We start from the raw sequence: 20,828 nt of genomic DNA, 5'->3' as shown, positions 1-20,828 counted from the left end.
CTTTTCTTTTTTTTTTTTTCGTCTTTTTAGGGCTGCACTCACGGCATATGGAGGTTCCCAGGCTAGGGGTCCAATCGGAGCTGTAAGCACCAGCCCACACCACAGCCACAGCAACACCAGACCCAAGCCACGTCTGTGACCTACACCACAGCTCCCGGCAATGCTGCATCCTTAACCCACTGAGAGAGGTCAGGGATCGAACCAGCATCCTCATGGATACTAGTCGGGTTTGTTAACCATTGAGCCATGACGGGAACTCCCGGACAAGGTATTTTCTTTCAAATCCTATGTGATGTTGAGTTGTGGCTCTACCACTCACTGCCTGAGTGGCCCTCACCACTTCACTTAACCTCTCTGAGCTTCTGTCGCTTAAGTTCTCTGATCAACAAAATGAGATTCTTAACGCAAATAATACCAACCGCTCTAGGGTATCAGGAACCATAAACGAAACCGCTGCATGAGCTGTACCACTCGGGCAAAGCATCACTATTGTTATGCAAAAAAGGAGCAGGACAGGGATCCTTTGGACAGGTACTTGGACTCCCCCAAAAACTGGAGTCCCATTTCATCTATCAATAAGCTTGACACGACAAAATCCTAACAGCCCTGGGCCTCTGCCTCTCTCAGGATCAGAAGATCTAGGCCGGAGGTCAATTGCAGAATTGGTCAGATCAGAGTCAACAGTTGAGGACAGAGCCATCGCTGCTGCCCAGGCCCTGGCCAGCTGGATCACAGTCGCCTTAATCATGAAGAGATCACAGTCAGAAAGTGGAAACGTGTGATACAGCCCATTCCACAGCTGGAAAAAAAAAACACCTCCCATCGATCGTGGGTGGCAACCGGCAGGATCAGGCTCCTGCTTACATCTGGGTCAGGTGCTTCAGAGGAGCCCCTACGCAGACCCCTCAGTCACCTTCTTCAGCAAAAATCTGCCCACCAAGGGCTGGCTTCTCCAGACACCTGCAGGAGGGGCTCCACTAGTTCTCTGGAAGCTGCACAAGGTGCCAGGCCCCCATCAGACTCTAAGGACAGGACACGACACGTTCCCAGGCCCTGCGGCCCGATGCCACGCAGCACACATAACACACAGCCAAGCAGTGGTGGCCCCAGAAACATGCAGGCGCTGCGGTACGAGGGGTGGGAGAAGGTGCAGCCCAAGCAGCTCGGGAGGGCAGAGCCCCACAGGCCGGGCTCAGCGGGCTTTCCCGGGGGAAGGCACCCAAGGAAAGACCTCCCCTACAACCCCACCTCCCTGGAAGGCTGCTGTTTGGGAAGCAGGTGGGTCTGGGCCCATGGCCAGAGAAAAAGTCCTTATGGTTAGAAATTCTAAGATCTCCACCATATCATTTATCTGCTGAGGAAGAGTCCCAAGCCCCCAGCTTGAGAATGTGAAGGACACAGGTCCTCCAGCAGCCCCCAGGGACCCCAGCCCTGGGGTCAAGGTGAGGGGCCTGCCTAGTATTTCTCAGAGGACTCTGTGGGCCCCTTGCATCCCCTGAGGACAGAGCACTGTTAAAAAGCAGATTGTGGGGTTCCCGCTGTGGCTCAGTAGGTTAGGGCCCGGACATTGTCTTCTTAAGGATATAGGTTCCATCTCTGGCCTGGCTCACGGGGTTAAGGAGCTGGCATTGCTGTGGCTGGGGCTGTGGCATAGGCCCCAGCTGCAGCACTGATTCAACCCCTGGACTAGGTACTTCCATATGCCACAGATGTGGCTGTAAAAAGAAAAAAAAAAAAAAAAAACAGATTGCCAGGCCCCACCCAAACCCTGAACCTGGGAGTAAGGCCCTGGCATCTGCAATTTAAACTACTACACATGATCCTGATGCCCATCAAGCCCGAGAAACACCACGGGAGAGGCCCAGATCAGCTTCCCCTGCCTCCTGCCTGGAGAGGAGCCCATGGTTTCCTCTCAGTCCTCAGCAAGAAGGCAGGGGGCTGGGAAAGTGGCCGTGGGGAATTGGGAGGGACAGCCAGAGGCTGAGGACAGGGCTGATCCAGGCCTGGAGTCCCACCTGCTCACAGTCTTCAGAGCTGGGCTGGGACACACGATCCTGCCCTCCTATGGAGAGGCTCCCCAGGGAGCGTGGTGGCTTCACAGTCAAGGCCCCCTCTTTCCCCTGACCTAGAACACATTGCCCCTTCCAAGTACAGAAGTAGGAAGGGGCTTGTTCCTGGGCTTTGCCTGGGCCATTCCTGCAAATGCAGCCACCTTTCCCATCTCCCCTGGCTTCTGCACCCCAGCTCCCAACCCACCTCCTGGGATCAGGCCCATCAATCCCCCACCCCCGCCGTGTCAGGCAGGCAGCCATAGGTACATGGGCCCAGGTTTACAAAAAGGCATTTATGTCTTTGTTTTTGGCTGCACCCCTGGCATGTGGAAATTTCCAGGCCAGGGATCGAACCCATGCCCCGGCAGCAACCCACGCCGCTGCAGTGACAACACCAGATTTCGAGCCCACTGCACTACAAGGGAATTGTATGTCTTCATTTTGGATAAATTGTTTCATACTCTGTGTCTCCTCCTGGGCCACAAAGGTTCCTGGAGCCTGGGTCGGGTCTTCCTGTTCCCATGTACCCCAGCCCACACCCTAAGACAGGGGTTGGGCACACAGTAGGTGTCACAGATGCTTAACTTTTTTGCTAGCAAGACATCAAGGCTATTTTCTGTGGGCCCACCCATGAGGGCCCAGCCTCAAGGAGGCCAGGGTTCAGGAGAGACCTGTTCTGCCCCAGAGCTTCCTGGAGATTTGGGGAGCCTGGCTGTGTGAAGACTCTTAGCTGTGGGTGCTGCTCTGGCCTGCACCCCTTTCCAAGAGGGGATCCCCAAACTTTGAACGGGGCAAGAGGCACTTGGGAAACTTGGAGTTGGAGGCCCCCCGCCAATCCAGCCCGGCCTAGGGACCCCTGCCTAGCCTGTAGGCAGGGCTCACTGACAGGTTGAGCCCACTTGCCTGTCTGTGTCTTCTCAAAAGTAACTTGAGAGGGACCCAGTCGCCTCCAGTTGAGCAGGGCCTAGCTATAAGAAGCTGCTCCCATTAAATCCCACATCTCAGCATGGATAGACTCTGCCTTCAGATGGCTTCTACAGAACAGGGCAAGGCTGTCACAGAAAAGAAGGAACCAATCTTCCTCCTCTTGGCTTTCGTGGCTCTTGCCACGAAATCCGCTGAGTGAACTCTGTTTCAGGCAGAAACACAGGAAGCAACCATCGTATGGACGGCATTTTGAAAGGCTTGGAAAGACGCCTTCCAGGCAGCTCTGTCTCTGCCCGTCTACTCACTTCCCCAGGGCAGAGGGCTGTGGGGGTCTAAGATTGGTCTGAGAAGCATCCTGGAGGGCAGGGAGATTGGACTGACTTGACAGCCCGTTTTGCCAACTCTCATCAGTGGGCTGGGTCATCCAAGCACTGTGTTGAGGAGGATTCCAAATCTATGGGCTCCGTCTGCCATAGGCCTGACGTGGAGGCAGCACCTGTCCAGGCACTATCCACGCCCATGCTGAGTTGAGGGCTCTCCGCGGCCAATCAGCAATGCCGGTGGGTTACTGCCCCATCTCGCGATTACTTCCGCCCCTTCTCGCTCCCCACACGTTCCTGGGAATCACCGCTGCTTCCAGGCGACTCTCAGGCCCGGCCCACGCGCTGCCCGACCCCACTTACAGGCGCCCTAGCTGGGGTGAGAGACGCCCCACCCCCTCACCTTGGGCTGAAAGGACACTCGGTGCTTGGTGGGCTCCACCTCCGGCTTGGCCTCCTCCGCCGAGTCCTCGCTGTAGCTCTCAAACTCGCTGGAGCTCCAGCCTAGGTCCTCCGCCTCCCGGGGCGCCCCGTCCCGGTGCACATCCTCGTAGAGCAGGTTCCTCTCCGCCCCTGCTGGCCAAGGGACGGGGCTGGTGAGCAGAGGCCTCGAGGCCAAGCCCACCAGGCTCAATTTCGGAACCCAGGCGGGCACACAGGGGGGTGGGTCAGAGTGGACCTCCAGCTCCGCTTCCTCCTCCGAAAGAGGGAGGCAGTGAGAACACGACATCCACCTTGTAGAGAGGAGGACGTGGGAATTGCAGAAAAAGCTCAAGAAATGTGTCTGGCACACAACAGGCTCCATAACTTCCTCCACTATCAGAATCACTTTTCTGGGATCTGAGCACTCTTTCTGGGCCTCTTTGGCATTTTTTAGTGGAAAAAAAAGAGACCAAGGAACAAATCCTGACTCAGGTGCTCAGCTCTGGCCTCAGCATCCTCAGGGGTAAAATGGAGATGGTCCATTGAATGAGTCAATCCCTCACCCCAAATCTGAGTTTCCCGTCAGGGTCCAGGATGGTCCAGTAGGGGGCGTGCCGGGCCCAGCATCCTGGAGCCTTCCCTTTTCTTCCCCGGCCATACAGGAAATGCCTTGAACCAAAAACTGGGGGACAGAGGCCTGATAGTCCACTGGCCTGAAGGGACAGGTGACACCAGGGCCAGGGACTCTTGGGGTCCTTGTCAAGTGGGGTTTGAGACCCTGCTTCCAGACGGATGTGGGAAAGACGCTCCCCCAGGCCCAGAAGACAGGGCTCCAGCTCCACCGCTGGATGCTCTCAGCACCCCCTTGACCCCTGGGCTGCACTTCCTGGGCTGTTACCTGGAGAAAAACTGAACTGCAGGCCTCACTAATGTGAGGCCAGACTCCAAAAGGGCACGAAGGTGAAAATGCTTGTTTGTCAACACAGAAGAAATACGGCACTGGGAAGGATTTAAGAAAAAAAAATCTGCTCAGAAACCACACATGCTGAAGAGCAGAGAGCTGTGGTCAATCAGAGGCCTCTCTGCAAAATGGGGATGATAACAAGCCGAAAGGTGGAGTTAGATAAAATAAACTTTAGCAAGGAGCCTGGCACATGGCAGGCGCTCAGCAAAGAGCAACTGATCCTGACTCGCGGGGGGTCTGGGTGGGCTCGGGTATCTCCACGCTGACCCAAAGCCTCCCCCTCCCCCGCACAGGAAGCTGGGTGGGGGAGAGGTCTGGGGAGACTGTCAGCCAAAGAGCAAAACAGACACACCGGGGCTTAGCTGAAGGCTTGGGTCCCAGAATTAGGAGGGAGCCCGAGGTTATTTTTAAGCAAAAGATGATACTGACTAACGTCTCCAGGGAATAGAGCAGCTGGTGACCAAGCTGTAACCTTTATAAGGCTGGGCTGATTGTCCTATGCCTGCAGCGGAGGCCCCGTGACCCAGGAGCCCAGCTTGGGGCTGCCCCCGAGGAAGAACCACACTACAAGCAGCATCTGCTTCTCCTGGCTTCCAAGGGGCATTGGCCCCACCCACCCACATCTACATGCCGGATTCTCCCAGCAGCCCTCTGGGGCCAGCAGGGTGCAAATCATCACCCTCTCCTATTAGTCAAATGAGGAAACGATGCCCAGGGAAGACAGGTGTTGGCCCAAGGTCGGGCGGTGAGCAGGGAGGGGGCTCCATCCATTGTCTTCGATGAAGGCTCCACCATGCTCCTGATCCCCCCGGCTCCTCTCTCCAGTGGAGACAGGGTCACAGATTCCTGAGTCGGTACCAACTCTTCAGCTTTCTTGGGCCTCAGAGCAGTCTGGTCCCTGCCCTCTGCCTCCCCTGCCTCCTGGGGGCCTGGCGCTTCCCTAATGCTCAAGATCACGGCCCCCTTTCAAAGCTCTTACCATCGCCCGCCCATGCTCTACATCAGTCATCTCCTGGCGTCCTCACAACCCCCAAGGAGAAAGCTATTATTGCCCAATTGGGCAGATGCCTCGACTGAGGCCTGAGGGATTAAGCAGAAGTCCTCTGGTGCAATCCTCCCCAAAGGCCTGTGAGGTCAGAATGATAATCTGATTCCACATGAAGAAGCCGAGGCCCAAAGCACAGAGAATCAGCAGCAGCCAGGATTTGAACCCAGGGCTGTGTGTGTCCACTGGCCCGTGCTGCCTGCGTCTCGGCGGAAAACCTCGTCACAGGTCAGTGCTGGGCCCCGGCGGGTGTGACACTCCTAACAACAGCATCCTTGCGCCGTGCACCTGCTGAGGGCCGGCCACAGCCTCTGGGACCCAATCCTCCCACAGCTCTGAGAGTGGGGGGTCCTGGGGCAGGGGTCCTGGTCCTCAAATTGTAGGTGCAGAGCTGGCTCCCAGACCACCTGCTCTTGTCTGCCTCAGAGTAAACTGCAGGACAGGCCAGACCCCACATCCTGAGGACACGATGGTGCCCAGTGCAGACTGTGGCCAAGTCTTTAGTGGTTGATTTGATTCAGATGGGAGAACAGCCCAAATGGGTCAAATGACAGCCTCAGGCCGCTCAGATCTACCAGCTCTGGGACCTGCATACAGCCGCCCCATTCCCACTCTCCTGGATTTGCATGAGCTACAAGCAGGAACGGGCCCAGGCCCATTTGGGGCTTGCCAGATGGATGCGTGTATCACTGGCCCACCGCCCCTGTTCCTGGAACAGACATCAGGAGTGTGCCTCTGGGGGCCCTCAGATGGAGTCGTGTTGTCTGTGTGTCTCTCCCATTGGATTATACGCTGCCCCAGGATGGTCCTGGTCGCCCCTGTCAGACTGAGAACTCCTCAAAGGCAGGGGATGTTTCCTCGTCTAGATGGGGAGCCCCTAAAGGCAGGCAGAATAGTAGGAAAAGCAGAGTCAGGCAGATGTCTATTCCAGTTCTGGCTGTGTGATGTGGGGCTGGTGGCTTAACCTCTCTGATGTGACTGTCACCTGGAGCCATAAACCGTGCCCCATCACGGGGTCACTGAATAGGGGGAGCAAATGTGCTTCATCCATCATAAAATGCCACCCAAGTCCTTTGGGGGGTAGGGCACAGAGCATTGGACTTGGAGTCAGAATGACCCAGATTGGAATCCCCCCTCTACAGTTTCCTCCTGTCAAGAATAAGGAAGTAAGACTCTAAGCGAAGTTTGGGGACAAAACATGAAGAGCAGCTGGCATAAGGTGTTCCAGCAAAGATGGCTCTGGCTGTGAAGGGACATGAACTAGCCCTCCTCCCTGGAGAGTCCCCCCTCCAGCCAGGTGAGTATGTGGGGCCCAGTTCCGGCAGGACTCACCCTCCCCAGCTCTGTTCCCCTCTGTGGCCACCACCTCCCCGCCCTCCCTGCCCACGCGGGCCTCGCCCCAGAGCAGGGCCCAGGCCTCACCGGTCAGCTTTAATAAACTGTCCTTCTCAACAGCTCTGGGGCTCTTAACCCATTTTCAGGAGGAATGGAGATGGAGACGTGAAAGAGTGGCCTGGGGACCCACAGCCCAGGGTGCCCCTGCCCTGGACGCCCTAACCCCTCCCCAGCCCCAGCCCGGCCCCGCCCTCCGCGGTCTCCCGATGCTCCCGGGAAGAGGGCAGGGGTTTTTTAAAGCAAGAAGGCGGGGCCATGGACTGGGTGGGGCCACGGAAGACGCGGAAGGAAAGACCCTCCCCGGGCCCCGCCCCCCCGCCCGCCGGTCCTTCGGGAGAGAAACAAGGACGCCCGAAGGAGACTTTACCGGGTTGATGAGCGTCCAGGTTCTCGCAGGGGACGTCGTCGTAAATCACATCTTCCTCCAGGGCGGGGAAAGTAAACCTCTCGACTGGGAGAGAAGGGAGAGGAGGAGAGCTCGAGCCGGGCTCTGGCGGCCCAGGCGGGAGGCGGCAGCCGGAGTGACACCAGGACTGCACCAGCTGGCGGCTCTCTCCCGCCCGCATCCCCGCGGCTCAGCTGGGCCAGCATCCTGCAGCCCAGCCCCTGGGGAGCCCCGGCCTGCCACTGCGCTCAGAGGACCGGGTTCCGCTGCCTCTTCTCGCCCTCCAGCCCCTCCGCGGCGCCCTCCCAGTGACCGCAGCACACTCCATCCGCCTCCCGGCCACCCGCAGGCCGGCCCATCTGGCCGATGGCACTTGCAGGGAGCATGAAGCAGACCCAGCATTTGTGCCCTGGGGCCCGGAAGCCTCTTCTGTCGCCCAGGCCCCCAGGACTACCCCAGAAGGAGCCAGCTCCTACCCACCCAGAGGTGGGGGAGGGCAAGATGGCTGTAGGGAGTACAGGAAATGTCCCGGTGTAGGGAAAAGGATTTGGAGAGTGGGGTGAAGGGGTGTCCCCCAGAACTCAGCCAGCGGGGTCCTGATTGGTGAAACATTCAGCAAATGAGCACATGGCTCCCCTATCATTTTGCTGGGCAGGCTTGGAGCAGGGCAGAGCTCACAGCCTGCCCCTGTTAGCAGCTCCTGGGATGGAACATTTAATGAGCTGTTCCCCCCACCCCGCTCCGAAATTGTGCACCCAATCTCTGCCCCCTTTAGAGGCATGGAGCCCCTGCAGAGGTAGGGTTTGGAAAAGCAGTCCCCACCCCCAATGGAAGTCTGTCCTCACCTGCACAGGACCAGACTCTGAAGTCCCCACTGTCCTAACTGCATTGCTTCCTACGGTCCCAGGGCCCCCAGAGCCCAGTGAGATCTCACCTGCCCACCCCACCCCTCCATGGATTCTGCCTCCCAAACGGCTCTGAAACCTGCCCATCTCACTCCAGGTCCCTGGCTCCAGCCATCAGCCTCCCTCTCCTGGTCAGCCTCCAGCCCACCCACCTGTCTCAGAGCATCACCCCATCCCACAGTGACAGGACTGAAATGCACACATGGCCGCATGGCGCTCTCATGGCTTCCTAGGGCCTCTCGTGACTCCCTTTTGCCTTCAGGAAAGTGCAGCCTCCAAGGCCCCCCACACCCCAGGAGGAGCTGGGGAGAAGGCAGCCTCGCCTGGCCTGCTCACCCCTTGGGCCCTCCCTCCACCGTGCCCAGGTTGGCTGCTTCCCAGGTGCCCGGCATCCCCTCGCCCTCGGGCTCCAGCACAGGCTCCCCCTCAGCCTGGCCACGCTCACCCTGACCCCTGCTCTGTCACTCTCTGCCTGGGCTCTCCTGATTCCCCCCCAACCCAGCACCTGTGGTATCTGCCTGCCTATGTGTCTGGTTTAGCCCCCAGAGGGACCCCATCTTGGTCACCAAGGTACACCCACCACCAGATCACCTTCAGAAGTACTGAGGGGACAGAGGAACAGCTGAATGCGTGACCTACTCCTGGGCCGCAGATCTCATCAAGTGACAAAGGGGGTCACTCTCAAGGGTGGGCAATGGCCGGGTCACCTCATAGCTGCCACCAAGCCCACAGCAGCCATGCAACAAAGACGAGCCCTTGGCTCGCATGAGCCCCCATCAGCTCTGGGCCCCTTCCTGGCACCACCCTCCTGAGGCTGAGAGCTGGGGGCTGGGCACTCACTGCGACGGGAGCTCTTCCGCCTCCAGCTGGAGTGATGGACCCCGGAGAAAGCTGCGTCCACGGCCTCCCCATTGCTCAGCACAGCTGGCGCCCTGTGGGCCAAGAAACGGGCCCAGTGAGCAGGGAGGACAGGACAGCTGATGCCTTGAAGCCACGGGCAGCCCCTCACCAGGTGACAGGGCCACTGGTCCCTGAGGCCATGGGTCAGAGGGCTGAGGAGGCCACGTCTGGGCTGGCCTTGGACAAGCCTCTTCTCTCTCGGTTCCCTCACCTTTAGAAGAGGCTATAAGGCCAGCCTGCTGCTTTACACGCGCATAAAGGTCAAACGTATTCTCAGGGGCTCCCCAGGCAAGGGCACCCCTTCTCCAGAGCAGACTCAGCAGTACTCGCCATCTCCCCATTATCCCACGTGCAAAATGGAGGCCAGGGCTGGGGGTTCCTGCCTGAGAAACAGGCCATAGAGCTTCACAAGACCATGCCCGGAGGGCAAGCTTATTCCCCACACACACTCGAGGATAAGCTGGATTTGGAGACGTGCTTCCCAAGAGCAGAGGAGCAAAGGGAAAGCAGGGGGCAAAGAGTGGACACACCTTCACCGAGTGGCCACGTGAGCATCGCCGGTGACATCACACAGGCATCATGTACCCCTGGCGTGATGCGGCGAGAAGGGTGCTCACCCCTGTGGGATTCTTACCCCAAACCCACAATGCCAGGCTCATCATGAGAAAGACACCAACAAACCCAGATTACAGGACAGCTATAAAAACCCTGCCCGTGACTCCTCAATGCTCTCGAGATCCTGAAACACAAGAGAAGACTAGAAACTGTCACAGGGCAGAGCAGAGTAAATGACAACTGAATGCCACGTGGGTCCTGGATGGGAACCCCACACAGAAAAGGGACATAAGCAGAAAAACCAGAGCAATCCCGATACGGTCAGGAGTTCCGAGGATGGCAATGTACCAGTGCTGGTTTCCGAGTTTTGACGAACATCCTGTGGTCATGTGAGATGTTAACAATGGGAAAACGGGATGAGGGGTATATGAAACTCTGTGCTACTTTAAAACTATCCCGAAGCAAAAGGTTTTTTGTTTGATCTTTTAAAAATCCACTCAAAGAAAAAGAGGCCACATCTGCCAAGCCAGAGGGTAGAGGCCTTCAACTCTCCAAGGCGGCAGCCACCAACCATTGCCAAGAATTGACTTGAACTTGCCAGCACCCAAGCCCTTGGAGGAGGAGGGGGAGGAGGGGGGGAGATGACAACCAGGGAGAGCGGAGGGAGGAGAGGGGGGCAGGAACACCCCCTGTGAGGGCCCTCTGCCTCCCCTCCTCAGGAACACTGACAGGCAGATCCTGGAATCCCTCCCGCTCGGCAGGTGGCAGGGAAGAGGCACCTGCCCAAGATCACACGATCTGTGAGTGGCAGAGCCGGAGGGTGATGCCAGCTCTTGGGCCCCAAAGCTGGGCTCTTCCAATTGCGTCTCAGGTCACAGAGCATGGACGGCTGTGACAATGGAATCCTGCTAGTCCGTGCCGCCCAGTGCGCCATGTGTCGCTATGGGGCACTTGGAAGGTGGCTAGTGGAACAGGTGGCTAAAGAACTTAATTTCTCATTTTATTTCATTTTAAGTAATTTAATTTTAACTAGCCACGTGTGGCTGGTGGCCCCCATACAGGACAAGTGCTTGTCACTACCGGAGAAGCCAGTCTCAGCTCCAGTTTTACTGCCAGAAGTCAGCCATGCCACCTGAGGGCGAGGGGCACATTTCAGTCCTGGGATAAGGCTTTCCATCAACGGCAAGTAAAGGCCAAGAGGGGACAGGGCTCGTCTGGACCAGGAGGGGTGCCGGACTAAAGGGAGCTGCCTGAGTCCTCTTCACGCTTCCCTGAGCCATGATGTCTTCAAGGTGCTTGAGTCCTGCCACTCAGAAATGCTCAAACAGGAGTTCCTGTCGTGGCTCAGTGGTTAACGAATCCGACTAGGAACCATGAGGTTGAGGGTTCGATCCCTGGCCTTGCTCAGTGGTTAAGGATCCGGCATTGCCATGAGCTGTGGTGTTAGGTTGCAGGTGCGGCTCGGATCCTGAGTTGCTGTGGCTCTGGCATAGGCCAGCAACTACAGCTCCGATTAGACCCCTAGCCTGGGAATCTCCATATGCCAAAGGTGCAGCCCTAGAAAAGACAAAAAGACCAAAAAAAAAAAGAAAGAAAAGAAAAGAAAAGAACCAAACAATTCTATGAGAGCCTGGCAGGGTTTGGTTTGAAAATTGGCTTTGCTCTATGTTACTCATGCAATTGGTGACCATCACAAAGCACCTGCCAGGCGCTGCTTGCTGTGCTTTGCCTGTATTTGCATATTTCATTTCACAAGAGCACATTCGGGACAGGCATCGTCATCCTCATTTACAGATGGGAAAACTGAGGCTCACAGAGCCTTGATTACTCTTCCGGAAGGCACTCGGTTCATCAGAGAGGGGCCTGGGGTTTGAAGCCCAGGCTCTCCGCCTACAAAGTCTGTGTTCCTCAGGGAAGCTACATTCAAACATTCACCAACGTCAGAGACTCGCTGTGATACAAGGTCCCTGAACCTTGCTTGACTACTTAGCCACCTGTTTTTTTTTGGGGGGGGGGTTGTTTTGTTTTGTTTTTTGCTTTTTGCTTTTCAGAGCCACACCTGCACCATATGGAGGTTCCCAGGCTAGGGGTCTAATCGGAGCTGCAGCCGCCGGCCTACGCCACAGCCACAGCAACGCCAGACCCAAGCCACATCTGCAAACCTACACCACAGTCCTTAACCCACTGAGTGAGGCCAAGGATCAAACCCACAACCTCATGGATCCTAGTCGGGTTCTTTAACCACTGAGCCACGAAGGGAACACCTGTTTCTTTTTGCCACCTGTTTTTTAAAAAAGAGAGAAAGAGCACTCGGCATAGAGTCAGAGACACAAGTTCAAGTCTCCACCCAAGAGAAACCCTAACACCCAGTTCCAAGGCTGCAGTGCATCTCAACCAGAGGATACCCAAGAAGGCCCTGGGTAATCTCTAAAGGTGGCATTGAGGCGGAGTGGGTATTTTGGGGTGAGGTCAGACAGCTTTAGAAGGGATCTGGAAATACTTTATGACACACTAAAAGCCAGGGTGGGGCTGAAAATATGAGCCTCTAGTTTGCACCTTACCAAAATACAATGAACTTATTTTTTTCATTTTAAGTAGTTTAATTTTAAACATCCACATGTGGCCAGCTCCCCCCCGCCCCGACCCCGCCCCACCCCTGAAACAGAACAGTGCAGGTCTAAGCCACCAGCACTGCTGGAGAAGCCAAACTGGGCTCCTGCTTCCATGGAACAGCTGCCCAGTTACTGCTTCTGGTCTCCTGGGAGGGGGCGCTGGGGTCACAGAGCAGAGCAAAGTCACCTTCATGCCTCCATGGCTGAGGCAAACAGAGAGACCAGGAGCTCCAAGGGAGGGAAGGCCAGTGCCTGTGGGTGGACGGGTCTCCCCAGGCTTGGCTGGAGACCACCGCCACCCCGCCTGCACTTTGCAGGCATCTACGCTGCGCCCAGCGCCATGCAAAATGCTCAAAGACAAGTGTGTGTCTCATGACCATTTTACAGATGGGGCTCAGAACGGGCAAGCAGCAGGCTCTGCGGCAAGTGGCAGAGCTGCAGTCTGCCTGCAAAGCCTTCTCCTGACACCAGCTCTGCTGCTCCACACTGGGGCCGGCATTCTCCATGCAGAAGGGAAGGGGAAGAGCCTCCCGTACAAGGGAAGAGGCAAGCGTGGCAAGAAATGAGGCTGGGGGTGCCTCCTCCCTCCCTGGCCCTCCTGCTCAGGCCACGAACCCACCCTGCGCCCACCCAGGGGCGGCCTCTCCCAGCTGCTGCCTGGCTGGAAAGTCTCATTCTCCCCGGGAGCAGACACTCCTTCTGGGGCCTCCCCAAAGATTTCAGATAATAAAAGAGCCATTAAAAAGCAATAAAAGGCCAATGATCTCACCCTTATCTGAGCTTCCTGCACTTCTAATGCCTCTCGGCTTGCACAGGAGCGAAAGGCCAGCCACTTAAATGACACTACTCTTACAAGGTGAGGTCACCGCCACCGTCGCAGGAAGAAAAGGAGCCGAAGAAATCGGGGAGCTGGGTGAAAAAGAGGATGCAGGGAGGACAACAGATTTCTCCCAGGTCCCCGAGGACAGTGTTCGCTGACCAGACTTAGGTCAAGTATACCAGGAAGCCACCAAGGAGGACGAGGCACCTTCTGCGCCCATCACCTCTCTCTCCAGGGACAAGCCAGGGACGAGAAGGGAGTGGGTGCCCTGTGACTCCGACCCACGGGAGGGGAAGGACCCAAGCATTGGTGTTTGTAAAGCTCCCCGCTGTCTCCAAGGTGCAGCCAGGGTTGAGAACCGGGGATCATGGGCTTAGGGTGAGAAGAGACACACGCTCCAGAGCCACTTGGCTGCGGACCAGGACAGTGGCCTGATGTCCTGGAGCTGCTGTGGAACATGGAGAATAATCACTCCTCTTCCTGTAGTGCGGATTAAATGAGATAACACAGGTAAAGCACTTAGTGACTCTCGACGCCTCGGTTTCCACATCTGTGAAATGGGGAACAATAGCTCCCTCTTGGGGTTCTGGGAAGGAGGAAATAAAGAATTGTAAAATTCTTAGCAGAGGGTCTGGTACATGATAAATCCCTGGGGTGCACGGCTTCCCATCCCCCCCTTCCCCTCCACCCCTTCTCCAGTTACAAGGTCCCTGCATGCATAGCGCCTCGCCACCCCTCACGGGCAGAAGTGTTCCGGGCCCCAGTCCGTTTGTCCTGAGCCACCTCCCATGAGGTCACAAATCCACTTACTGAATGAGCAGAGTGGTGAGGAGCCCCTGGGGAAATCTGAGGAGGGCCCCCTGACCCGGCATCCTTAACCCAGTTCTCCATGGAGAGCAAGCATCGAGGCCCAACATCAGGAGCCTGGCCCCTCAGCCACAGACACCGATCCAGGCCCCGCCTTGACTTTCTGCTCCACGGTGCACGCACCTTGCCCCAACATCTCAAGGGCCCCCGGCTCAGTGGTCAGACCCTGGACAGACACTGCTCCCCCAGCAATAACTTATCAAGAGCCGTGTAAGGTTCCCATGGGAAAATGCTCCCTATACGTGATTCGGTCAAAAGGCGAGCCAGGAAACAGCATATGCAATAAAACCACAGCTCTGTAAAAAACGTATACATATGTATTTTACATATATGCAAGGGAGCTGGGCAGGAACACACCGGGGCAGAAGTGAAGGTTGCTTTTAGTCTATCCTTTTTTGTACTTTTCAATTCTTCTCAGATAAACATGCATGACTATTGCCTAAAAAAGAAACCATGAGTGAAAAGCAGAAGGAAAACATATCCCAGGAAATGTTGAGCAATGGATTGGCCAGCACGGGGTCTCTTGTGCCCTGGAGTCCCGCTCTAGACAGACCCACAGCCTTTGGGGCCAGTGACAAAGAGCAGCTGGCTGGCAGAGCATCTGGTCCTCCCGTCTCATGCAGCCTCCATGTTTACGGAGACGAAACGGAAGGGTGGGACGATCAGATAACAACCAAGCCTCAGGTCATGGAGCCGATATGGAAGGTGGGCAGGATCCAAACCAGATCTGCGCGGCAGAGCGGAGGCCAGAGGTTAGAACACTGGGCCTGCAAGCCGACTGGGTTCAAGCCTGCCTCTGCCTCATCTCAGCTCTGTGACCTGAGGCTGATGACGTAGCCTCTGGGCACCTGCTTCGGCCCCTGTAAAACGGGGATTACAGTAACGCCCACCTATGAGTGTCTGGAGGATGGATGAGATGAGGCGGGTGAGGCTCTGCGAGCAGAGCCTGGTGAATGCTAAGTGCAGAATACGTGCAGGCCGTTATCATCTGGCCACAGAGCCCACACACACCCAGGTGCAGAATGGCAGCCCCCAGGAGGGCAGGGACGGTCCACTCGGTCTCTACGAGGCCAGGCACGTTGCAGACACTCAGTGAAGATGGGCAGGACAGGAGGATGGAAGGCAGAAGAAGGGCAGGGAGGCCAGAACGCTGGCCTGGATGGGAGGGGGCTGCTGAGGAAGAACAAGCAGAGCCCCGCCTTCCAGCTTTGAGCCCAAGGGCCTCCACGTGCCACCCAGCCCCCGGGACCAGTGCCTGCTCCTCTCTGGGTCTGCACAACAGGATCCATAGTAATTCTTTCTTTCCAGGGCTGCTGGGTGAGTCTCCAGCCTCTAGAAGCAGCCTTGGTTCGGGGGCCTCCTCCATCGTCAAAGCCAACCTCGCAGCATCTTTCGATCCCTCTCTGACTCTGCCCCACCCCTTATCAGGGTTCTTGTGATTCTAATGGGCCTGCTGGGATAATCCAGAATCATCTCCCCATCTCCAGACCCTCACCTCCATCCCACCTGGACAAGGTAACACATTCACAGGTTCTGGGGATTTGGACATGGAAACCTTTGCGGGGGGGGCGGGGGGGGGCGGCATTAATCTGCCCAGTCAGTCATGCATCAAAATGAGATGCATGTGGCACAGGCTACATAAACTGTAAAGTCCATGCACACATAAACTATGAGTATCTCACCCTCTTTGTGCCAGATACTGAGAATGAAGATGCGTAAGGCAGAGACCTGTCACTGCGGGGATCCGGGGGTGGACTTGGCACATTCCTGAAGGGGGATTCAGTGTAATGAATGCAAACCTCTGTACCTTTTTCGGGCCACAGGCTGTGTGGTCTTCGCACAGAGTACTCAAAGAGTCTGTGTGATCTGAAGGCCATGGCTCCCCCATGGAAACCCCTTGTAAGCAGGGGTGGAAAAGAGAAAAAAGAAGAACAAAAATAGGCTCAGTGGTTAACAAACCCGACTGGGATCCATGAGGATTCGGGTTCAATCCGTGACCTCGTTCAGTGGGTCAGACATCCAGGACTGCCATGAGCTATGGTGTAGGTCGCAGATGCAGCTCGGATCCCATGTTGCTGTGGCTATAGTGTAAGTCAGCAGCCGTAGCTCCAGTTCGACCCCTAGCCTGGGAACCTCCATATGCCGCAGGTGCAGCCCTAAAAAAGAAAAAAAATAGAAGCAGAAGAACAAAAATAGCTCTTCTAATTTAGCTAAGGGGCCAGAGAGAGGTCTTTAATGGAAAAAGGGGCCTGGTCCCCTTAACCCTCCCACGAGGGACTCCACTGCAGGGAAAAGCTGGTCTCCGCCAGTCCTCAGGTCCCACTCAGACCCTGCAGGACAGGACACGGGAGGCTATGAATGCTCTGGATCTGGGGAAACAGCAAGTTAATGACAACTCAGGATGCCAAACAACTTCGGCCTGGGTCCACAGCAACCTCGCAAACCTTGAGGGACAACGCCATTTCCTCCCAAGGTCAGGGGACACCCCAGGCTTGTCCAGCTGGCCCCACACACATACCCTCAGGCCTCAGAAGTGTCAAGACCAGAGCCGGGCTGCAGGCAAGCCCTCCAGCACCATTTCCATTCTGTTCAAATTCTGCTTCCCCAGGCCTGGCCTGATGCCCTTGGCCCCATATGTCCAGGGAGGACGGGTCTCCTTGGCTCTTCCAGAAATCCAGCTGCCCAGCTGCTTCCCTCAAGGTCCAGGCCCAGGTGAGAGATGCTGGCCAGTTGGCCACCCAGTCCATCTTGTCTAGATAAGCCCAGGAAGGGGCAGGACAGGCACCTCTGGGAGCCACTGAGAGTCCCTGCAGCTGGGCCAGGAGCCAACAGGAAATGCCAAGGCTGCAGGGGGCCAGCAGGGATGGCAGCAAAACTGGGCAGGAAAAGCAAACAAGTCCAGAGGCCAGGTGCACTCAGAGGTGAGAGGGGCTGTCTGAGCCCGGGAACATGCAGGGAGCTGCAGACATACACACTCTGGTTTCCCAGCAAGCACTGGGTGCTGAGGGTGGCTGTGAGTTCATGGGGTTCAAAGTCCACCAGAAAGGCCAAGCCTGCAAGCTCCCAGGGGTGGATGGTTATGGAATCACGTGGGCTGAGCTCCAGCCCCGTCACCGAGCAGCTATGCAAGATCTAAGGGAAACTACTTCAACTCTAAGCCTCACTTCTTCATCTGCAAAATGGGCATAATCAGTAGCCCATCTCCTAGGGCCACAGTGCCAGGAGGTAAGACCGTGTGCGAGAAGCACTCAGTTCAGGCTGCAGCTCAGGAAACAGCAGCCAACACCACCAGCATCAGCGGGATCAGCCACTCAGCCACTCCGAGCCTCCCTTCCTGCTGCCTGCTGTCCTGGCCCCTGTTGGCCGCCAGACTCAGAACTGGGGTTCAGAGATTCCGTTTCCACGCCGTTTGTTTTCCCTTCATGTTCACTGAGAGTCGTCGCCTTTCAGACCCCACTCGTCCTCCTGTCCATTGGAACCATCCTTCTTTCAAGAGCGATGACCTCAGCACCCGGCCTGTGCCTGCACTGTGCTAGGCCCAGAAGATAGAGAAGCAAACCAAACACTGCCTCTCCCCCAGCAAGAAAACCCCCTGTGGCCCCAGAGGCATCCTGCAGGTGGAGAAACCCCTCACACGCCCCTCTACTGTCGCCAGACCTCTGTGCAGGGCCAGAGGGGAGGGGGCTCCTTTTCCTCTGCTCCCGTTTCAAAGGGAGGGGCCCCACCCAGAATTGCACCCAGGCAGTGCTGAGGCCCCTCTGCTTGGCGCCCCTGGTAGGGCCTATGGCACAGTCCAGGGACAGCTTAGACACTGCTCTCCTAAGAGCTCAGAGAGGCTGAGTTAGATCTCAAGCAGGCTAAGTTTCTATCCTAATAAACACACACAGAAGGAGATCATTCATACAGAACCGGCCACACCCGCAATGTGAAGCAAAGTCTGGGGCCCTGAGCTTGGCCCCGGAGTCCCCAGCACATCCCTGGAGGGTGGCCTAAGGGTGGAACACCAGGCCTCTGGGTGAGGAAGCTCTGGTTCTAGTCTCTGGTGAATGAAGAGGTACCATCTATACACAACCATGGCCGCCTGCCTTCCCCGAGCCTCAGTGTCCCCACCTGTAACATGGCAACGACAGCGTCCACTTCCTAGAGATGGGAGTCGCAAATGGGACCAGCACACAGTAAACACAATCATCATTTTCACATTATTATTCGCTATCATTATTGTTGTTGTCATCTGATAAAATGTCCCACTGAGGAAGGAGAAAGCAGCAGCCGCTGGCCAGCATTCTGACGCTTCCTTTGCAAACCAGCAGCAGCAGGACGAATGAGAGCCCGGCCATCCTCTCTTCTTGGGATTGCTGAGCCACAGGCCCTGGCACCACAAGAACCCAGCAACACCAGCAACTCGGCTTACCACAGAGCAGCCTGGCTGGCTCCTCTGAGCAACCCCACCCAGCAGGTGAACGAACCAGGGAGGCCACAGGTCTCAAAGCTGGAGATGGACCCAAGGTCCCGGCCAAGGTCACCTGGACCTCCCATCAGCCTCAGCTGCCCCCAGAACCACCGGCCCAACGAGCCGTGATCCTCTTCTCTGTGCGGACACGGAGAGGTGGAGGAGCTGGATCAAAGCCTGGTCTGTGTGAGTCCCAGGATACAGAGCCTCTCACACCGAATCTAAACCAGGACCCAGAAAAAAACAACAGCAAATACACTGGGGGCAGACAGCGCGGGCCCGCCAGACGCGGAGCCAGGTAATTGTTAACCTACGTACACGTCACAGGGCCCAGCGAGAAAGGAGATTTCTTATCCCCATTTCACTGATTAAGAAAGAGAGGCTCAGGACAGGAAGCAACTTGCCCAGTGACACACAGTTCGTTAGTAGGCCAAACTACTAGGCCAGACTTGAAGCCCGCTCTGTGTGGCTCAGAGCCCAAACTCCTAGGACGCCAGGCCTCCCTTAACCCACCACACTCCTGCCTGGGCCGCGTACCAACTGGGAGGGGGGCAGTAGGGCTGGCCCTGCCTCCCCACCCACTCCCAGCCGTGGACCAGCCCTGTAGGGTTGAGGTCCCTCTGAGATCCGGGCATGATTCTTTTTCTTTTTTTTTCTTTCTTTCTCTTTCTGTGGCCACACCTGCAGCCGATGGAAGTTCCCAGGCTAGGGGTCAAATCGGAGCTGGAGCTGTCGGCCTAACACCACAGCCACAGCAATGCAAGATCCAAGCCACATCTGCAAGCTCTGCCACAGCTTGCGGCAATGCCAGACCCTCAGACCACTGAGTGGGGCCAGAGATCAAACTGGCACCCTCACAGAGACTATGTTAGGTTCCTTTTTTTTGCTTTTTGGGGCCAAACCCATGGCATATGGAAGTTCCCAGGCTCAGGGTCAGATCAGAGCTGCAGTTGCCGGGCTACACCACAGCCATAGCAAGTGGGATTTGAGCCCCGTCTTCGACCTACAGCAGCCTACTGCAACGCCAGATCCTTTAACCCACTGAGCGGGGCCAGGGATCAAACCCAAGTCCTCATGGATCCTAGTGGGGTTCGTTACTGCTGAGCCACGACAGGAACTCCTGGGCAATGATTCTAACTCTGCTATCAAGAGCTTCAAGTCAGGCAGCCCCTGCTTCTCTGGAGGCCGGGTAGGCAGCCAGGCAAAGCCAAGGCCATTTCCAAGCCTACAGGCAGCGACCAGAGAGGAAAGACAGCGAGAGGAGGTGAAATGTCCTCCGCTTGAAGACTGGTTTTTTCAAGGCACTGTTTGTTTGCTTAGGAACCACCTTTGGGGAAATATTTTTAAAAAGAAAAGAAAGAAAATCAAGATTTTTTTTTCCTTTCTCTTGGACAACAAGGAGAAGGAAAGTGATTTGGTTTGATTCTTCCACCAGAGGACTCCCGAGTGGAAATTCACCATCCGGGAAGGAGCTAGAACATAAAGAGAGACTCGTAAGGGAGGGACGAGGCTGGGAGCAGCGTAGAGAGCACAGGACAAGGAGCCAGGAGGCTGCCAGCAACTCACTGGGTGACTGTGGGCAAGTCCCACCCCTCAATCTCTCCTTATCTGTATCTTAAGTTTAATCTCTCTTAATCTGTACAATTACAGGGCTGGAATGCATTTCTCAGGACTCCTGCTGCAACTAATATTCTGCAGGGGGGCCCATGGCCCAGAAATCTTTGCCCCATCTCAGAAGTGATGCTTACTCCCACCTGGTGGCAATCCAGGCCCCGCCCAGGGGCCAGAGGCAGTGGGCACACAGTCTCTGCCCCGTCAGCCCCCCTCCCAACATCCAAACTGGACAGGAGAGGGGAGCAGGAGGAACCACGATGTGGCTATTCAGTGCTTTCCGCCACCAGCCTCGTTATTCCTCATGATGCCTAGAGGCAGATATTTCCATCGTACAGATGCGGAAACTGAGGCTCAGAGCTTCAAAGCCACCCAGCTAGTGGGGGTTGAGTGGGAATTTGAACCTCCAGGAGATTGTGGGTGTACGCGGAGGCTGGGCTAACTCCAGGACCAGTTATAGGACAGGTGGGGGATGCCTGGGAGTGGTTGGCGGTGGGTTAAAGGCAGAGGCAGGGCCCCCTCCCAGAAACTCCTGGCCCACGCTGAGTGATCCTGACACAGTACAGCACAGCTCTGGGGACTTTGGTGTGGCACCTGC

The 20,828-nt window shown here is 56.5% G+C and overlaps 1 protein-coding gene across 9 annotated transcripts in view; it reads right to left on the bottom strand.

The window, feature by feature from the left end:
* The window catches only part of ARHGEF10L (Rho guanine nucleotide exchange factor 10 like), a 166,690-nt gene that overhangs the window by 82,438 nt on the left and 63,424 nt on the right, over positions 1 to 20,828 (bottom strand). For 5 of the 9 annotated variants that reach the window (XM_047792095.1, XM_047792101.1, XM_047792103.1 and 2 more), the window contains exons 5-7: positions 9,256 to 9,347; positions 7,493 to 7,576; positions 3,702 to 3,874 (exon numbers count right to left, since the gene is read on the bottom strand). In XM_047792095.1, coding sequence (XP_047648051.1) covers positions 3,702 to 3,874; positions 7,493 to 7,576; positions 9,256 to 9,347 — 349 coding nt within the window. The remainder of the gene's footprint in view (positions 1 to 3,701; positions 3,875 to 7,492; positions 7,577 to 9,255; positions 9,348 to 20,828) is intronic. The other 4 variants (XM_047792100.1, XM_047792102.1, XM_047792104.1 and 1 more) reach the window with 1 other exon arrangement.

This window comes from Phacochoerus africanus, chromosome 8 (genome assembly GCF_016906955.1).
Source record: "Phacochoerus africanus isolate WHEZ1 chromosome 8, ROS_Pafr_v1, whole genome shotgun sequence".
In the NCBI taxonomy this organism is placed as follows: domain Eukaryota; kingdom Metazoa; phylum Chordata; class Mammalia; order Artiodactyla; family Suidae; genus Phacochoerus; species Phacochoerus africanus.
The sequence above is the reverse complement of the archived record's forward strand: the minus strand, read 5'-3'. Positions and strand labels throughout refer to the sequence as shown.